This window comes from Parasteatoda tepidariorum, chromosome 4 (assembly GCF_982258835.1).
Source record: "Parasteatoda tepidariorum strain Cologne lab strain chromosome 4, Ptep-v5.0, whole genome shotgun sequence".
Classification (NCBI taxonomy): Eukaryota; Metazoa; Arthropoda; class Arachnida; order Araneae; family Theridiidae; genus Parasteatoda; species Parasteatoda tepidariorum.
Window position 1 is genome coordinate 87,409,239 of NC_141758.1, and position 21,152 is coordinate 87,430,390.

At 29.6% G+C, this 21,152-nt stretch overlaps 1 protein-coding gene across 1 annotated transcript in view; it reads left to right on the forward strand.

Moving 5' to 3' along the window:
- Window positions 1-18,191: 18,191 nt before the first annotated feature.
- The window catches only part of LOC107439434 (calcitonin receptor), a 62,235-nt gene continuing 59,274 nt past the window's right edge, over window positions 18,192-21,152 (forward strand). Inside the window, exon 1 of the mRNA XM_087161547.1 lies at window positions 18,192-19,565. Within this exon, the coding sequence (XP_087017673.1) occupies window positions 19,518-19,565 (48 nt within the window). The 5' untranslated portion in view covers window positions 18,192-19,517. The remainder of the gene's footprint in view (window positions 19,566-21,152) is intronic.

The following is a 21,152-nucleotide window of genomic DNA, read 5'->3' on the forward strand; positions in this document are numbered from 1 at the left end:
ACTTATAATGACTAGTTCCAATGCGTCATTGCACTTATCTTACACTGTTTTAGATTTCATAACCTCATCTAATTCGATATATGGTTAACAAATGAGTATAATTTCAAATAAATATTTAGATAAATAATATATTTGTTTTAAATACATTGCAAAAAAAAATTATTGTCTAGATATACGATGAGCTGTTTCTTACCCTATAATTAAAAATCCCAATAAATATTTATAGTTATTGAAGTATAATAATATAATATAATAATTTTGTGCTTATGGTAGCCCGATTTTTAGAAAAATCATATGATTCGTTTGACCAATGAAAAAAATTGCAAAGTCACACCAATTGCTTTGACCAATCAAAATATTGGAAAGTCACCTCATGTGTCTTGCCGAATGAAAATGTTGGAAACTGATCACATGATTGAATTCTAATATTATAGATTCTTTCTTTTGAACTTGAGACACTGCCATTGAAACTTGACAAGTTTTATTGTGTGACTCAAAGTGATAAAAAAATCTGCTTTTTTCTATTCAAACTCTTTGTTTTCATATTTCAACGCTTTGTTTGATGGATTTCAAAGCTTTGTACTTTGTTTTCATGGTTTTTTACTCTCTTTTCAGTTTAATCTATTCATCCTTTTGGGTCGATGATTTATTCTGTCAGCTGAAATGCTTCTATGATCTCTTGTTTTGGATTCATGTTTTTACCAAGTACTCTTGGAAACTGAATGGTTTTAAAACTGAGATTGATTCATTTCAAAGGTTGAATTTGGTTTTTTACGAGTTGAAGGTTTTTTACTGGTTCCTTTACCTTGTTTACAGGGTCATCTCAGTTTCCAGTTTTTGGGACAGTTTAATGTCCTTTTATGAACTCTACACTGCTCTGGATTTTTATTCCTACTTTGTTCCTTAGATATTTTTGTTCATTGTTTAGTTGCACCATTAGTTCAATGTGAATTTATTACAATCAATTAATTTTTTGGTGGTTCGATATCATTTCTATTAATTCTTAAGAGATTCAGAATAGTATATTGGTTTTTGCCGATCTCAGATTTTCTTATTTGAAAGTTGGTAAACATTTAAGCAATTAAATTAATCGTAAATTTTTATTATCCTAATTTCTCCATCAGACATTTTCTTTCATTTAGTACAATACTATTCACAAATCATCGATTCAATTTTAATTCTTTTAAATCATAAATTCATTTCTCGCTAGGTGAATTTCATTATGTTTAAATTTTAAATTATTTGGAATCGCTTCTTGGTTTTGTCAATAAATTGGATTAGCTCATTTTAGCGCTGATAAACTTTCAAGCAATTAAATAAATCTTTCTTTTTCAAGATTTTGATAACTAGTGTTTTTTCTGACTATGTATGTTTAATAAGTATTTTTTTTCTAGGTAATAAACTAAAATGAGAATTATCACGAACTGGAATAGTAAAGTCACTCATATAGTAAAAATATTATTTATAAATTGGTACGTACCTTTAAAACTTTTCACTAATGGAATCATGAAACTTAAAACCAAACAAACTCAGAAAAAATAAATAATATTTGTAAGCAACTTTAATCTTAATTGAGGTAGATAAAATACGATTCCCTTTGATTTTCATTCTTATGCTAATATTAAAAATTTAGTTCTTATAATGAACTTATTAGAAAGATTAAATCTCAGTGTCTCGAGATTAATTTCACTCTAAACATGATTTCATATATTTGGAACAGCTAAATAGCAGTTAGATTAATTTTGATAGTGTTTTTCCTGTTGTAGTTTAATATTGTACATTTTTTAATTTTTACTATCCATTTCTTTAAAACTTTATACTTTATTTTATATTCCTTATTGTTGAAAAACGTATGGTAAGCCAATTCAGTTATCAAAAATTTCATAACCAAAAATAGTTATCGTTTCAAAACTTACTGAAAGTATTAAGTAGTAGTACCACATTAAAATTATTAATAGTGCATTTTAAGGCAAGCTTATTTAATAACCGAAAATTTATGTTTAGATTTGTCAAAAAGGATTTTATATCATAGTAGTACCACATTAAATTACAATCATTCAGTGTACCTTTTACGGCAATCTGATTTAGTACCCAAATATTTCACATCGTAGTTAAATTTGCCAAAAATATTGTATATCACATTAGTACCGCACATTTTCAATTAAAATCATTGCTAGCACACTTTACGTCAAGCGTTTTTGATACCAAATTGTTCATATTATCACTAAGCTCGCCAAAAAGTTCGTATTCCACAGTAGTACAACATTATTTTCAATAAAAAATATTGGCTTTTGTTGTTTGTACACTTTTCGGTAAGCCTATTTAGTAACCGAAATGTTCATATCTTAGCTAAAGTTGCCAAGAGTATTATATACTTAGTACCACATTATTTTCAATTAAAATTATTAACGGCACATTTTGTACTCTTATCTATCAACGCCTTATTAAAAGCTGGATAAAATATAATACCCCGTTTTAATTTTAGAGAGGTTTGTATTAGATGTTTACCTCACAAGCTTATGCCGTTTCTCAAAAAACAGACAAAAAATTTCGTCATCTTTTGAATTTATGCCTTCATCCTATTTTATGAGGAATTTATCGAATTTGTAAAGGAATTAAATGTTCAAGTCTTTTAATCAAATTCCACAAACATGTACATGGTTTTTATTTAAATTAAAGTGAAGTTAGAGATTTAATTCTTCGTAGATCAAATGTACATTCTGAAAAATAAATAAATAAGTTTAGAACAAATATTTAAATTAATAGGTATTAAATTAATATTTAGGTCAATTGCTTTACTATTCCACTTTTTCAAAAATATTTAGAGGAGTATGCGAAAAATTCGGCGATTCTGTCATTTCCATGTCTTTATGTCTCTTCGGAGTTTATTTATGCAATTCTTCCTTTTGGCACTCTTGAATTCAAAATTATTGTGAAGAACAACTTGCATACTTGCATGTGTAGTTTTAAGTATTCGATAAGTTTATCATTATAAGTTTAGTATGTAAGCAAAATTTACCCTGACATCATTTTGGCTTTTGTTTGATATTGTTTTGCATTAAATTATCTAAGTTTCATTTGGCATTCTGGTTATCAAAATTACTTGTTCAGTAGTTATTTATACTACTGTATTTATTTCGTTATTTTTATTTACATTGTTATTTGAATGTGGCAGAATTCATAGATCTACCCTGTAAGAATATATTTTCATGGAATGTACGGAATCAAAGATTCTTTTACTCCTCGGGGGGCTGTTGACTATGTTCTGGCTACTTATAAATATGTCTGACAGCCCTCTTGGGGAACTATTTTGATTGCTAAACACTAAAATAACAACTATTCTAAGACCCAGTGACTATGACAAAACTTCAAAAGTGGTAGATTTTACTGATAATGGTAGATGCTCATGATATAAAAAAAATCGACCTTTTGTACATCATCAAATATTGTTCCCGGTGTTTAAGCAGTTAGAATAAAATAACCTCGCCTCCTCGCTTGGCGTTCCCCGGGCAACATTGTGGTACAATAAAAGGAAGCAAAGATTCTTTTGTATCACAATGGCTAAGAGGTTACATGAAAAAGTGGACATTTGCTAAATTTAGTATTATTAAAACAATCCAAGAACCTAATAAGAATTTTTGTTGCAGCTGAAGCATTTTTAATAGAGTCATCACCATTTCAGAGTTATGTTTCTTCGGATCCCTGTGCCATCTATATGTAAGAAAAATTAGCAGATCGGCTGACTTATAACTGAAAAGACTGCTAACTATTGTTAGAAGAGCCATTTAAATGTATTAAGTCTCTTTAAAAGTACTGAAAAAGGTATCGGCAATGTATTTAAGAAAAAAGCAATTAACACTAAAGAATTGGCGATTATTTGAACTGGCATAAATCAAATATTAAAATTCTTTATTTATGAAACATCCAACTGTATTAATAACAGTTTTATTTTTATGTGCTAAGGGATTAAATTTGCTAGCCAATACTTATTTTAAATGAGCGGCTGGTTAAATATCTAGTGCCAATAACATTTGTACCCATTTGAATCCATTTCTCCTCTTTTTCAGTATTTGCAGGAAATCTAATTTTTTCTTTAAGCCATTGGATCAATTTTATTGCACAATATTTCAATCAGTTTTTTTTTTAGAGTTTGTTTAAGCAAATATACAAACCTTTGCCCTATGGGAACTTTTGCCTTATGGGAATAAAACTAACTCCATTTTGTTCAGAGGTTTTTTGTAATCGGTGGAAGTATGGTGCAAAATTGAATACAATAAATTTATTGAAATATCGAGAGAACGGTTTACGAACGGTTATATTTCGAGGTAAAAAAAGGTATGTATAATTTTGAATAGATTATTTTACATAGAAAAACAATGTAATAAAATATATTATTGAGATTGCTAATTTATTGATGGGGGGGTTGATTGCTTGTATGATTTTATTTTAATAATTCTAATTTAATTGTATTTAAAGCTTACGGTTAATCTCTCGCCAAGTGAAAGCAACACAAATCTAAGAGAAATGCACCAACGTAAATAAAATGGAAATGATTCGAACCTTGGGTGGCCCTGTAGCACTGTAGGAAACACTCACGCTTTAGGCACAGCTTGGCGCGGTAGAGAATAAACGCTTTGAAAACCGCAAATATGGTAATCCTATCTATTAATGCGTCACACCTTATCTTACAGCAGAGTGCAACCCTGTTTCGTTCGTCTTGGAAAAGAATGGTTGATGTGGATTGAGAAGCTATTTTATTTGTGTTAAACTTGTCCGAAAAGCAGTTAAAAATTTAATCGAACTTAAAATTTATCAGAATTCTAGATATAGAATCAGAAAACGTAGGTCGCCGAATTTTCTAGACTAGGACAAATTTTTTTACGATCGTAATGAATTTTTTATTTTGAAAGATGCAGAGCTGCTTATTGTGAAAGATGTATTAAAGACTTAGATATTTTTCTTTAATATCTGTACACGACTTCATAATAATACCAAAACAGTTTTGAAGATTTCTTAATTAATAAAGATTCTAGGTTAATTAAGTGATTAAATTTCCAAGATAGTATTTAATACGTCATTTATATATAAGAAAATATGAGAGAGTAAGAAACTAAAAATAAATCGTTTACTTCAGTGTTTCATGTAAAATAGCTAAGTAGAACTAATTTTTTTTTATATTTATGCAAAGAATTGCAAAAATATTGCTATTATATTTTACCGATACATTTAAATGGACAAATTACACATTAATCATAGTCTCAACTACAAAGGTCACATTACATTATATTCACAATGCATGTTACTTTTCAATTCTCTACTAAATACTTTTCAGTATGTATGTTCTAAGTAACTTTCAGGTAATATGGTGAAGATATTTCAAAATAAATATGTTTAATATAGATTTTATTTTTGCATACTATTTGTCAATTAACTTTATGAAGTGGACCTAAAAATTCACTAACTGCTGCACTTTTTTTCACTTATTACTGAGTCTTAATTTACAAGTTACAGTGTAATTATGAACAATTTAATAAATTGGTAAGCGGGGTTGGTTAATTACGAAACGATTGTGCGACTTATTTTTAGTTTCTTCCATTTCTGAAAGAAATACCTAGTAATTTTTGTGCTTTATGTATGTTTAATGTATGTTTTGTATGTAGAATGTATGTTCTACTCTCGTGTGCCCTTGCATAGGGCGGATCGAGATAAGAAAAAACAATAAGCAATAACTAGTGGGCTGCGCCCCCTGATCGCTAACGCTCACCAACCCCCAAAAATTGCTACGCGATCTTATATGGTTTGCTTCGCAAACCAAGCTCGCTACTAACTTAGGTACATTGCAAATGCACAAAATTCTAAAAATTCAAAACAATCATTCAAATCCTTATAACAACATTTTTTTTAAAAAAGTTACATCTTTTTAGTAAATACTAAGTCATTAAAATAAATTTGAATTCAAATAAATGACATGTAATTCGTTAAACCTATTAGAAATGTGCTACAGTATAAAATCTTAAGATAAAATTTTTAAAACTGATATCTCTTTAAAAAGGTTAAAATTTTGGCTATAATTAAGTCTATTAAAAATTGAAATAAGTGAATTGCAATGGAAAAACCTGCATAGACAAATAAATTCTAGTAAAACAAATAGATTCGTGATGCAAATCAAAAATCGTCAAATAAATTCGTAATATATAAATTCGTGAAAAAAAGCGCTTTCGACAAAATACTAAAATAGAGATCTATCGACAAAGACTACTCACTTTTGCCTAGCTTATGCTCTCTCTGGTTATTTCAGTTTCCGTTTTTAAAAGCGCTATATGTTGAGCTAGATTTGGCATGTGACATTTTTAGTGGCAATCATTGGTCGATTTTCTAGCGTTGCCCTTCGGGGAGTTGTAATGAGGCTTTTTTTTGTCGCCGTGTAAGAGAAATATATATATAGATGTATGCTTCAGCTTGTGATTTTTTTTTAATAATTTTTTAGCATAAAAATTTGTTTGAATATTTTCGCATCCCAGGTTCAACGAGATCCTTTATTATTTTTTTATATTACGTTTGACATTAATGCTTTGTCATAATTATAAATCATAAAATAATCTTAATATTCGATAATATTTATTACGTTAGACTACATTGTTTCTCGATGGAGTGTTATTTTAAGGTCTTAATGTTTCATCTTTCTCATTTCATATTTTAATCTAGAATTAGCACGAAATTGCTTACATCCATTTTTTGCTGCCTACAAAACACAAGTTATCTTTGTTGAGGAAGTTTAAGACCGGAACAGCTCGTCATTCGCGCCAAACATTTACGCGATAGTTGCTGATATTATGCATTCATTTTTTTAAGTAATTACTTAAGTTCTGAAGCTGAGTTCGTAATTAACATCATAAAATGACTCATATAAAATTTCATTCCTTCGGTTCAAGAACTTATAAATTATTTCTTAATTTAGATAGCTTATCTACATCTAATATTTCATGATAGTAAAATTATGAAATAAACAAACATTTCATGTGTATTTCATTACTTCTTGATAAGTTAAAAATAGTTGTTGAAATACTGGATGATTTTAATGTGAATAAATCAGGCACAGAAACTGTGAAATCCATTTAGGTATAGTTGTTTTTGCACTAAATTACTATCTATAAAATAATCAATAATAATTCTGAATAAAATCAGTTATGTATTTTTTAAAAACAGAATAATAATGTTGAATAAAAATAGACTTAATTAAGAAAGCTAAAATTTGAAAATACGACTTTTTTCAAAATATTATTACTCAAATGTTTCATTTGATTTTATTCGAATTTATACTTTGCCATTTAAATTTACATAGTTTTAAATTACTCAAAATTTTGAATATCCTATGATTCAAATTTATCTTGATTTTTATTAAAATATAGAATAATTATTAAAAACTACACTGGGACACTTTTTTCCGCTGCAAGGATATTTAAACGAACTCAGGATATTTTCATAATGCTGATTTGAAATCTGAAATCGGTATCTCTCTCAAAGCGACAGTTTTTTTTTCAAGTAATATTTTTAGTCTATTTTTTGTCGAAATGTAAAAGCTTAAAAACGTTATCTAAAACGAAGGATCATACAAACAAATAGGGAAATTAGGGCATGTTCTCGGGATTAAAACTACAAGGAAATCACGCGGAAATGTTGTCATACGCTGCTAGGAGCGTTTCCCTATTATAAATTGTTCCTTCGTTTGCTTCTGAACATGTCATAATAAGGAAGCTCCTCTAGCCGCACACAACGACATTTCCAGGTACGAGATCCTATGTAATTTTAATCCTGATGATGTGCCCTTATTCCCTAGAAGTTTGCCATAACATTTACGCGATTTCCTTTTATATATAATGTTTTTCAAATATGTACATTTTTACAAAAAAAATTTATTTTAAACAAAAAAAATCTGTAGCTTTATCAGTAAAACTAATTTTAGATTGGAAATCTCCACGTCCATATCAGGTAAGATCAAGTATTTTGTATTAATGCAATAAAAAAATTTTTCCCCAGTGTTATTGTAGTACCATTAGTCACAACTTTCCATAATAAACTATTGAGAGGAAAATAAAAAAAATAAATAAGGAATTTGCTAATTGTGGCCTATTTTGACAGTAAATAATTCGAAAGAAGATATGTTTATATTCATAGAAAATACGCTTTTATGCTGAGTTTCTTAAATTAATTAATAGTTAGCGTTGTAATTAATTAACATCTTTGACATCAAACACCTTCTAGATGGGCACTAGTACGAGGAAATCCGTCGATTAGAACAAAGGTTATTCAAGGGGATATCCTATTTTCTCCTCTCAGTTAACTGTACATGGAAATTTACCGTTCCTGTAAAAATAAAGCATAAATCTGGCAATAAAAATCGAAATATTTATTAACATTTAATTACTTAATATGAAAATAAACAATTCATTTGGTAATTTTTCCCTTCATGTGGTAACCGAAAACTCGAGTTTTCAAAATAATAGTTTTTATTTCCAAACATATAGTAAGAAATACAAAACAAAAAAAAAAATAAATTTAACCGATGATTTTTGTTTTCAAAAGAATAGTTCGTATTACCAAACATACCGTAAAAAATGCAAAACTAAAAGTATTTTTAAAAAAATTACATAAAATTCTGGTTTTCAAAGTAAAAGTTTGTATTACCAAACGTATAGTAAAAAATACAAAAGTAAAAAATAAATTTAACCGAAAAAAATGACTTATGCGCTATGCTCTAATATATCATCATACCCACTGCCCCACCACGGCTAAGCACCTAAGTCTTATTTTTAGGGCTCTATCCTTTAACAGCCTTGCCACGTAGTTTTGACACTGATCAGACGACGTGTACAGCATCTGAACTGGTACCAATTTCTACGTCACAGCCAATGAGTGGGCTTTCAGCTACAGCAGATTTTACCTACATCTTGCTGCGCATACATGCCGGTTGCTTTGTAGGCCCCCCTCCCTCTAAAGTATCATGATAAATATACCAAATTTTACCACGTTTACCAAATTTTATCACAGATTATAAAACCATATTTTATAGTTAATTTTACTAATATCATTACCAAACAGCTTCAGAAAAATTACTGAGGTTTTTCAAGGTTTGAGGTTTCTTAAGATCTTCTCACTTCTCATAGAGCCAGAAACATTGTAAATGTAACCATATTCTGGTAGTTTGAGATTACTTTTTTCTCAATATACTTGTACCAATTACAAAAAAATTCCACTTTCAAAAACTCCAAAACTTTTTTAACTGTGAAAGGATAAAAACAAGTATAAAATAATTATGCGAAATAATTTTGATTTTTAAGATATAGACACATAGTAAAAAACTCCGGATCATATTATGATATGAAGTACGGACATTTTTGCAGTTCCATCCGTTAAAATCCATTTTACCGTGAAATCCATTTTTACCGTAAATCTATTTTTATTGTAAAATATTAATGCATAATTTTTACAATTATATTTAATTAAGTGTTTAATTAGAGTGATGCAGTGATTACTGTAAAACTGACAGTACTGTAAAAATTACGGCGAATCTTTTTTTTTTTTTCGTTCCATAAGATGTCCCGATAAAAATAAATTTTACCAGAATTTGATCCAAAATTTTTGCAGTGCACAGAGAAAAATTACAATCAAAATTAAAAAGAATTTTGTAAAATTTACCGTCGTTTCTGTTTCTAAGGGAACACAAACAATCTCGGTAATTTTTACCGAAGTTCTGTGGTAATGAATGTTAAAGAAATTAGCAATAGAATATGATTTTGCAATGTGAGATAAAATTTGGTAATTTTATCACGATACTTAAGAGCAAGGCATAAAAGCCCCATTATTCAGTTAAATTTATTTTTCAGTTCTGTATTTTTTACTAAATGTGTGACAAGAATCATAAATTTGAAATCCAGAATTTCCGATAAACCGTTAACCATATTACAAGAACGGAAATATTACAATTGAATGGTTTGCTTTATATATATTTTGGATTTATAAACCAGAATTAGGTTTTCTTTTCTCTAAAAATGTCATTACAATTCAGTTTGATAATTATACCAAAAAAAATTTCTCTTAGCCGAAAGCTCACTCTCCTAAATGTTTATACAATGGATCATATCATTATTTCCATATTTTTACCTTGTAAGATTACTTGTGGGAACCATGCTCTAAGTTCGCTAGCCTGCCTCCTCATTTAACGGAAAAAATTTCTATGATATAATAAAAAATTCAAATTAGTTTAGCTAAACTAACCTTGAAATGGAATTATCTAAATCTGTTTCTGGATTCCTTATAATACAAAAATGCACACACATACAGATATTCATTTCCAAATTCAGTAAAAATGGTTTTTAAAAAAAACGATTTACCACTTACCCTTTTTCACTAGTTTATTTCTTATGGACGCAACAGAAAGCTGACAAGTTTGCTTTATTTTGCTAAAAAATATTGAGTTTAGAAATAAGTATATCGAAGAATCCTAAACAGTAAGATTTTAAAGAAAAATAAATGTGAGTTATATATATGAAACAAATGGAACATATCTGCGCGGAGACAGGCTTCCAAAACAAAAGACATATTCCACCTGCAAGTAAGAACTATAGTTAAAAAAATATTGGTGAAGCTTGCTGTTTCGGAATTTCGAAATACCTTCTTTTAAAAAAAGTTGGAACTATGTCTAGTTTTCCAAAAAGAGCTTTTTAAAAAAGTTGCTTTTAGTAAAAAGTTACCCATTTAAGATCTACAGAATAGTTCAAATAATATTTTCAAACTGTTAATTTAATATTCGCAAATTATTTCGCCTTTGCAAAACAGCAAACCATTAAAATATTTTACTAAAAATAATTTTATTTTTAAAATTCATCTTTAATATGAAAAGCATTTATACATATCATTACTTTTATAATTCAATAAATTATTTTTAAAAAAGTTTCACAAAAATTCATCAACATCTAAATTGAATAAATATGTAAGTTTAATAAACATCTGAGTTAAACAATCATTAAGTCTAATCAATACTTAATTGGTCAAATTTTCCATGTATCTGGCTATTTAATTTTGGTCGAATTTTCCATGTTTCTGCCTATATGAAAACACCAAAAAGCTCGGTAATTTAACCAAAACACTTTGGTACTGATTTTGGTAAAATTAAAAATATAATTTTGGAATACGTGATAAAATTTGGTAAATGTGGTAAAATTGGGTAATTTTTATCGTACACCATAGAGCACGGCATAAGAACAATTTGTTAGATTTAATATAAGTTTTGTATTTTTTACTAAATGTGTGGTAATAAGAACTATAACTCTGAAAACCATAATTTCTGATACACCATACTCTTTTGCATACGAACAGAAAAATTACCTTATGAATGGCTTAAACACAGTGTATATTGGCTTGATTAACCAGAATTATGGTTTCCTTTAACATAAATGTCATTACCATACAGTACGGTAATTTTAACGTAATTTTGTGGTAATAAGAACTATAACTCTGAAAACCATAATTTCTGGTACACCATACTCTTTTGCATATGAACGGAAAAATTGCCTTATGAATGGCTTAAACACAGTGTATATTGACTTGATTAACCAGAATTATAGTTTCCTTTAACATAAATGTCATTACCATACGGTACGGTAATTTTAACGTAATTTTCCTTCTCTGTGTAGTAAAATTTAAATCCCCTCATCTTGAAAAAACTTAGATAAATAAATTTAAATAGTTAAAAACTGTAAGAAAGAATTTTCAGACATTGACATACAGCAAAAACACATTCACTTAACAAAAGTGAATGTGAATAAATGAAAAGTGAATGTAATTTGGGACACATTTTTTTTCTGTCATCTGTTGAAAACTTTTTTTTTTTGTAGTCACAACCCACCTTTTTCAACTTGACATCAGACCTAGTAATTTTGAACCCATTTAAAAAGGAATTTCCATGTTCAACGATTTGACATATTAGCCTATTCGAGTGGGCTGAAAAAAGAATTTTTTTTTCTTTTACTATCACTATGATGTGGAAAAATTTATCTATGGAACACTGAGGAAGAAATTCCGATAAAATTACGAACTGTATTATAAATGCATTTCTGGTTTTAAAAAAAATCAAAATTCTAGTAATAAAACCAAAATACACGGCATTTAAAACATTCATATGGTAACGGTTTCAATTCGTTATGATGACGACTTATTGGTTAAATACACTCCATAACAAAAAAAATCGACGCACCAAGAAGGAGTTGTCCGATTGAAACGAAAATAGGTGGATAGGAAGACAATGTACAGAATAGTAAATGATTAAAATTTCAGAACAATTGAATAACTTATTGCAGAGTTACAGTAACAAGTTCAATAAGGTGTTGATCCGCCTCTAGCCTGGATACAAGCCATGCCACATGGCGTGGCATAGACCGATAAAGCTGCCGGATGGTCTCTTGCGGTATTTCCTGCCAAATTCGATCCAATTGTCGAACGAGGTCATCAACATTCTGTGCCAGATGGAATCGCCTTCCCATCATATCCCAGACATGCTTGATGGGAGAGAGATCTGGTGATCTGGCAGGCCAAGGAAGAGTTTGACAAGCTTGCAGACAGTTCATAGCAACAAGTGCCGTATGTGGTCTGGCATTGCCCTGCTAAAAAACCAGCCCAGGGCTCTGCAAAAGGAACGGTAGCAAAACAGGTCTTAGGATGTCGTCGACGTACCGCTGTGCAGTAAGTGTACCTCTAATGACGAGCAAAGGGGTCCGGCTGTCAAAGGAAATGGCACCCCAGACCATAATGCCTTGTTGAGGGCCGGTGTGGTGTGCAATAGTGAAGGCAGGATCCTCCCTCTGCCCTGTGCGTCTCCAAACACGTCTTCGATGATCGCCAGGACACAGTTGGAAGCGGGATTCGTCGCTAAAGACTATACGTCCCCAGTCGGCATCATTCCAGCCATATCTGCTCAAAACATTCATGCATACGAAATTTCAAAGCAATCGGATGATTGCTTCTTGGTGCGTCCATTTTTTTGTTATAGAGTGTAAGTTATATTAAAAAATACTTGCAATAAAAAGAATCAGTTGAATGAGTATACACTAACACACAAATTTAAAAAAAAAAAAAAAAAAAAAAAAAAAAAAGTTTTTGTTCATGCAATTTTTGTTCATTTTTGACAGAAACAATGTAATGTGGTACTGTGAGTGTCTTTCCTTTTTACCGGAATTTTTTTCAATATTATTCTCTGAAAAAAAATTCTTTAAAATATTATTTTCTCCTATATAATTCTTCTATATATTCTTATAAAAAACTTTTGCAATAATTTAAATATTCCTGTCAGTAGGCAGAATCATATTAAATTTACTCTAAAAAATTTTTTGTTTATGAATTTTAAACTCAATTTTAATCAGTTCTTAAAGTTTAGATCTGTGTAATGTCCTTACTTTTTGAGAACTGTCCACACGAAACATGATAAAATTGAATTTTTTTTGTGGCAAGTCGAAAGAACTAGTCACCGCTTAGTAAAGAGAACTAGTCACCATTTTGATTTTTCTCTTTTGCACTGTAAAAAAAAATCAGAAATGTTTCTGGATATATGGATCCGCTACGGTGCATGTCCTTTTCAAAAACGTGTCTTAATATTTCGGATTCCTCAAATGGGGCTAGGCTAAAAAAAATACCATTCGTCATCTATCAAAAGGTACCTTAGAATAAAATCAACATGCCTCATATACTAGTGAATTGGAATTTAATAGTTGTAGTGGTACCTACGCTGCATTATTCCCCCACCATAATTTTATCATCTGAATTCGTTGAATGTATACCACTAGTTGATTCACTACTGTTTTGCGAGAGGCCAGGAGAGTTGGATTAAGAACACCAAGATTTGAGTACTGGTCGTGAGAACTGTACTAGGATCACGGTTGTGGGCGTAGTCGCTCCAGTATTGCAATTAGTGGTCGAGTATGTACAAGCCCCCGTTGTGTGTCATCGAGACTGAATAGCAACAACGTGAGAAGGACAATGACGTAGTCACAAATAGCAAATAACCGTGAACCATCCCTTGAACTAGGCGGGTTTAAATCGAAGGAGGCGTTTCAGTTAAGGTAGGCATGTCAGTCGAGGCAGGCGCATTCACATCACATCCACAAGTCACCCATGTGAGGCTAGGCTACCGACAATGTCAGCAGTCAGAGCAGCGATGGCCCAGGGGATAGAGCGTACGCCTTCCAATGTGGCGAACCGGGTTCGAATCCCAGTCGATACGAATTCTGCATCCGGCTTGCACCGACCACAGTGCTGGCGTGAAATATCCTCAATGGTAGACGGATCGTGTTCTTCCTCTCCATGTAACGCAAATGCGGGTTAGCTCCATCAAAAAGTCCTCCACGAAGGCAAATTTCTCCCATTACTCGATACAGGAGTTCCCTTGTCTTCTGGATTTGGGTCAAAATTACAAGGCTAAGGAGTTGAACATTAGTAGTCGTAAACCCATGAAAATGGGTCGGCTGTACAACAACGGTTATAAAATATCAGCAGTCATCTATCAAAAGGTACCTTCTGATAAAATAGAGTTAACATGTCTTTTACATAGTTGCCATCTCTTCCCGTTTCCCCGGAAGATTATATTTTCATATTTAAAGTGGTAACGAAAATGTTATTCCATTAAGCTTTTTGAATTATAATAATAATTATAAATGAGTTTGACCATCACTGCATAAAAGTAATAACCATAAATATATAGAGCATATTGGTCTTTACAATAACGAATAACAACCTGGTCAAAATATAACTATATTTTTTAAGCAAAATTATTTTTCGGTATTTGTTTGACTTCCTCTTCGAAAATCTATTCACGGAAAGTGTGATAGTATCCTTCTATGCTGGTAAATGGGTTTTCATTACATGTAGCGATAGTTACATTGCATAACTTCGCCACAAGAATATTTGTGTAGACTATATTTGAGGGTGTCCCTTGATTCTCGCCAAGTTGTGATTGTGGTTGATCGCCAAGCTGGGCGATGTTGAAACCCAATTAGTTTAGATTTTAGCGTTATTTTTAAATGTTCAACATTATATATGTAATTTCAGAGATCCTTTAGTTCTACGTTGGATAATGGCTGGTAAGGTTACTTTTGCTTATTGACCGATACCACAGACGCCATTTTCGATTCGTATTTCGCCGAATTTATGTGGCGAGAGGTACATAGATTCTATTCATGATAAATTTAGACAGTATTTAACTGGCTATTAGAGAATTCTGTGCACCTAAATCTGAGGATATTCAAACTTAATGAAGAAGTGCGATGTTGTTTTTTTCTCCTTTTCTTTCCATGCTTACTCCATTAATTTTTGTTTCGATTCAAAATGCATTTTATTGGGTTTATTAATTTTACTTATATTGGGTTTATTAATTTTACTTATATTGGGTTCATTGCAATTTTATAAAGTTTTGGCCGATGTTTTGTTGAAATTTTCCAAAGTTTTATTGAAATATCATTATGATTTAGCCGCCATTCCTGCTACCACGGTATTCCGCGCAAACAGAAATGGCGCCAAACATAAGTCGCCAATTTCGCCAAGGGGTATCCTCAAGTATATTTTTACCGAATTAACATGATATTAAAAAAATTCTCTGAGATTTCCGAAAACATTTTTATCGATTCAAATTTAGTTTCTGAAATTTCTTACAGTGTATTTTGTAAGTTTTTTTTTTCGTTCTTGAAGACTAAACATTTAAAGAAATTAGATTTAAAAAATTTGAAAGCATACGATTTTAACAAAACAGTCGACATGCAATAAATTAATATCTCTTGACACTCCGAAGTAAACACAAACATTAATCTTTTGAACTCTTTACTAAAAAAAATGGTAAGAGTAGGTAGTAATGTATGAGTTCACTAAATAAATATTGAAGTTCTTTGAAGACTTACGCGAGCTTCACAATTTTTTTCAACCTAATAAAAAAAAGCTATAAAAACTGAACATTGAAAAATCTTTATTGCCTCATTAACCAGAAATCCTTTTTCGAACTTTCTTTATTTTATCTGTTTCTACAAATGAAAAAAAAATTATCTCAAGATTTAGCTTAAGCGAATTATCATTCTTTTTTTTCCCCTTTTTTTTAATAAAATGGAGGTGACTTTTCTAGCAACAATTTTTTAAAGGCACTACTGCAGTGACAAAATAAAATCATGGACTAACTAACATTATTAATTTTTAAAATGTAACTACATGCAATATAGAATTGATATCGTTATTATTTTTATTGGCCTACAAAAAAATACTATCTTGAACCTATAATTAAATTGTTTGGAATAGAATTGCAGAAACCGAAAACTATTGGTATAGTACAAGTATGTTGTGCTTACATACTGCAAAAAATTTCGGAACAAATTATGTTGTAAATTACCAGCACTCTAAGTGCATCATACGTAAAAACCATTTTACAGTAATAGCCATTTTTACCGTAAAATTTTACACCGTAATTTTCACAGTACTATTCATTTAATTTGAGTGATTCAGTTATTTTACCGTAATTATTACTGTAAAAATTAAGGTGTATCAAATTTTGTATTTGTTTTCCAAAATACCTATTGAATGCTTTAAAAAAGTAGTTATAAAATGCACAATGCAAATTGTTAGAATAGATAAGTGATTTGTAAAGAACACTTACTCGCCTATTGTGTAAGAACGGTTTGTAAATGCTGTAAATCCCCCTACTATGAGCTCTATTGCTTGTAAGCAGTATCCAAATGTGATTTTTTAAAAAGAAAAAAATGTCAAAAAAATAAGATTTTTTTTCTGTGTTAAAAATTAGCATTAAATCTATTACTATTCTACTTATTTATCTTCTGTTTTTCTGGAGTTAATTCTATTACTATTTCACTTATTAATTTTATATTTTACTTTACTAATTAAAATTATTACAAATTTAGCTAGAAATAATAAAATGGACATTATTTGTTCCTTTCGGTTTCTTCGCTCTTTTCTATCTTTCTTCTTTCAAAGCTTATTTTTCAGAAACACCTCCATCTTTATTGTTTACTAGAAAAATGAGATTCGAAAATAGAACAATTTCTCGAATGATACACTAAGCCAGATCATATATAAGTCTTATGTCGTAACCGAAAATTCTGGTTTTAAAAATAATAGTCCTCTTTATCAAGCATATAGTAAAAAATACAAAACTAAGAAATAAATTTAACAGATAATTTTTGTTTTCAAAATAATAGTTATTATTGCCAAACATATGATAAAAAATACAAAGCTAAAAAATAAATTTAACCGATAATTTTTGTTTTCAAAATAATAGTTCTTATTATCAAACACATTGTGAAAAATGCAAAACTAAAAAAACGTTTCCTTTCGGTTTCGTCGCTTTTTTTCTTTCTTTCTTCTTTGCAAGCTTATTTTTCAGAAACACCTCTCTCTTTATTGTTTATTCGAAAAATAAGATTCGGAAATAGCATTATAGCTCGAATAATGCATTATGCCAGATCACGTATAAGTCTTATGTGATAACCGAATATTATAGTTTTCAAAGTAATAGTTCTTATTACCAAACATACGGTAAAAATACAAAACTAAAAAATTAATTTAACCAATAACTTTTTTTCAAAATAATAGTTATTATTACCGAACATAAAGTAAAAAATACAAAACTGAAAAATAAATTTAACCGATAATTTTTGTTTTCAAAATAATAGATCTTATTACCAAAAATATGGTAAAAAATACAAAACTAAAGAAAAAACATTAAACCAATAATTTTTGCTTTCAAAATAATAGTTCTTATTACCAAACATATTGTGAAAAATGCAAAACTAAAAAAAAAATTCCTTTCGGTTTCTTCGCTTTTTTTCTCTCCTTCTTCTTTGCAAGCTTATTTTTCAGAAACACCTCTCTCTTTATTGTTTATTCGAAAAATAAGATTCGGAAATAGAACAATTTCTCGAATGATACATTATGCCAGATCACGTATAAGTCTTATCATTTATTTTCCATCAGTAAAAGCCTTGGAGTAAGGGCAAACGTTGGAAGCATCACCAAAGGAAACAGCGGGGTTTCGGTGACCTGACGTCATCCAATGCTTCCTTTCTTTTTTGTCCTACAACCAATAGCAACACCAACACAAATAGAGATCATAAGAGTAAAATATACAGGAAGCTTTAAAACTACTAGCTCAGTCAGGAAATTTGCTGTTCTCAAAACAGTTCAAAGAATTTATAGGGATGTGACAGCTATTAGCTGACTCGCGGTTTTTATTTTATCGTGTGGCGAGGTGTGATGTTTATTTGTTTGGGTCTTTTCCGCGAATTGTGTATTGAATAAAGTTTTTCAGCTCCCTGGATAATTTTATGCGGAATTTTTAGTGAATCAAATGTATTTATTGTGATATACTCGGCTCGAATTTATTACAAATATATATTGAAAAAAAATATGATAGGAATCGAATGCTATAATAAACTTCTACTATAACGTTAGAAGTATTTCATTAATTAAAATATTGTTATGAATCAATCATAAGAAAATTATTTTATCTACATTTGCTATATATTTTTTCTCTAATAAATACAGCAAACGATTTCGAAGATTTTAAGCGCGTACTTAGTGAATGCTGAAACAGAATATTTTGGTGATTATTATTAAGATAATTATTTTTACAATTACCTGCCCAAGAACTTGATCAAGAATATTAATGAGATAAATGGTTTCGTGGTATGAGCATATTTTCCATTAAGCTTTATTACGAAAAATAATTTCAAAATATCGTCCTTACATTATGGAAAAATTTGTCCCCAAAATTATTTATAAAACTTAATTCCAAAATATCGTCTGCACGTTATGAAAAAACTCGCCTGCAAAAAATATTGTTTAAACACTGATGATTAACATCATATTTTGTGATTTAATTAGAAAAAAATAATTTGACGAATTTTAATTTATTCTTATAAAAACAATATGTTGTGCTATAAAATCAATACATATCTACCAAACTAGTTTTGAATGAATCATAGTCGAATAAACAGGAAATAAATAGTTCGGTTTAGTATGTTGCACATTGCTTGTCAGTTTGAAAGCTTTACATGTTTTTGCACTTGAACTTTAAATCAGACGATCGTATTTAATTCCATTCACAATTTGGCAAACAATATTCTTTTGCGTACTTAATTTCAGCGTTTTTGTGGCAATATCTTGTTTGTGTTGGAATGAAATGAATTTTTGAGTAAACATCGGTTTGGAACACTTTCATGAGCCAAACGCAGAAGTGCCTCTGTGATAATAGAATGTTTAGATAAGGATTTTTCATTGTATTCTAAACGTAATCAAGAAGAATAGAAATATAATCGTCTTTTTTTAAAGATAGATACCGTGATAAATACGAAACTTGGAGAAAAAAAAGAATATTGCATTTATATTATTTCGAAAGGAATCACTGCGGGTGGATATCAATCACTGTTCAATGTTAAAGAAATAAACCAGTGTGAAAAACAAATGTTTTCAACGAAATGAATTCCTCTGGAATACAAATTACTGTTCTTCTGACAATTATTATGGTGAGTTCTTGTTCTTATTATTTTATTAATTATTTCAGAAACATCTTGTGCTGATTCTAGAATAGTCTTGCATACGTTTAATAAAATATTTTACAATTCTATAGGTTTTAAGTTTTTCTGAATAAATAAAATAAGAATAATGTAAACTGTATGCATACAGCTTATGTTCATTCTAATTTTCACATAAAATTAAATGTAATGTAAATTACAGGGAGTAAAAAAGCACTTTTTAACTTCACTATAAGGGGGAAAATAGTATATTCTAAGAAAACTGGCCGTCTTTGGTGACCAGTTTGGTCACTTCTCAAAATTATCTTACAACATATAAAATTTAATGATAACCAAGCCGAATACAGAGCACAAAAGTATTTAAATATTCTAACAATCTTTTCAAATCTTTTCTCCAATCCCAACACCTTAATTAGTTTCAAACAATTTATTAACCAAATTTTTCACAGCTATCGGTTGCCTACGGAAGTACTTCGAATTCAATTTTAACAAATTTCAAGAGATGCCCGCGATATTGTCAAAGTTCTTTGTGTATTAAATTTTAATAATAATTTAAAATCTGTCCAGCAGCCACTAAATCAATTAAACCACCATCTAAATATGTGTTGAACATTTCAGTATAGAAGGCAGCAGAAATATTAAAATTATTCTAACTCATCTAATTGCTCCATTACGTGATGTACTACTTCCTCACGCATGAGTATCGTATTATATTTGTATGTTATTGTTCGAAAAAGGCAAACTCTTTAACCAATATTTATGCCAATATGAGGTACCGTTTAAGTTTAAAATTTCTAGAGCCGTTTTAGAAAGGATCAAAAAATAAGCTAAATAATTACTTCCTAATTAAGTTTTTATTTCTCTAAAAATGCAAAATTATTATAAATAAATACTAAACGTATAACTAAGTATACTACTTAAATTATTACTTAAGACAACTTAACAAACTAAACTTAAATAAATGCTTAACCAGGGGTCTGTCCAGACATTTTGTGAAAGATCCTGTTTTTGTAAAATTGAGAAAAAACTTTATAATTTGTGAATATAAAATAAGCATTAAGTCACATTCTTTCAAACAGGATCCTACTTTTGTGAATTTGTGCAAATAGGGTCCTGTTATTTCAAAAATTGCTAAAAACCTTTTCACGAAGTCTTTAAATTGTAAATAGATACAAGATTCTGCTCAACAATTCCTGTTACTAAATTAGAAATGCAACATACAAATATTTGGTATTTAGCCTATGCTGCTCAACACAGAATATTCATTTCGGACGAATAATGGAAACAAAATCACTCACAATTTTTATAATTTTAATTGACGTATTTTAAGTAATACAACTTAGTAATGTATCGCTTTAAATGTGTTACGCATTAAATAAACTTAAACAATTCTTAAATTTATAATATTTCATTTAAAAATATGCCAGAAATTGATTTTTATTTACATAAAATTCTATTAATTAATTTTATGAATAAATATGAATTGATCAATTATTCATTTTCGAAAAAAAATTAGGATTTAATATTAATAAGAATGCGCGCACGATGTTCCTAAAAGTAGAAATATTTTCTTATTAT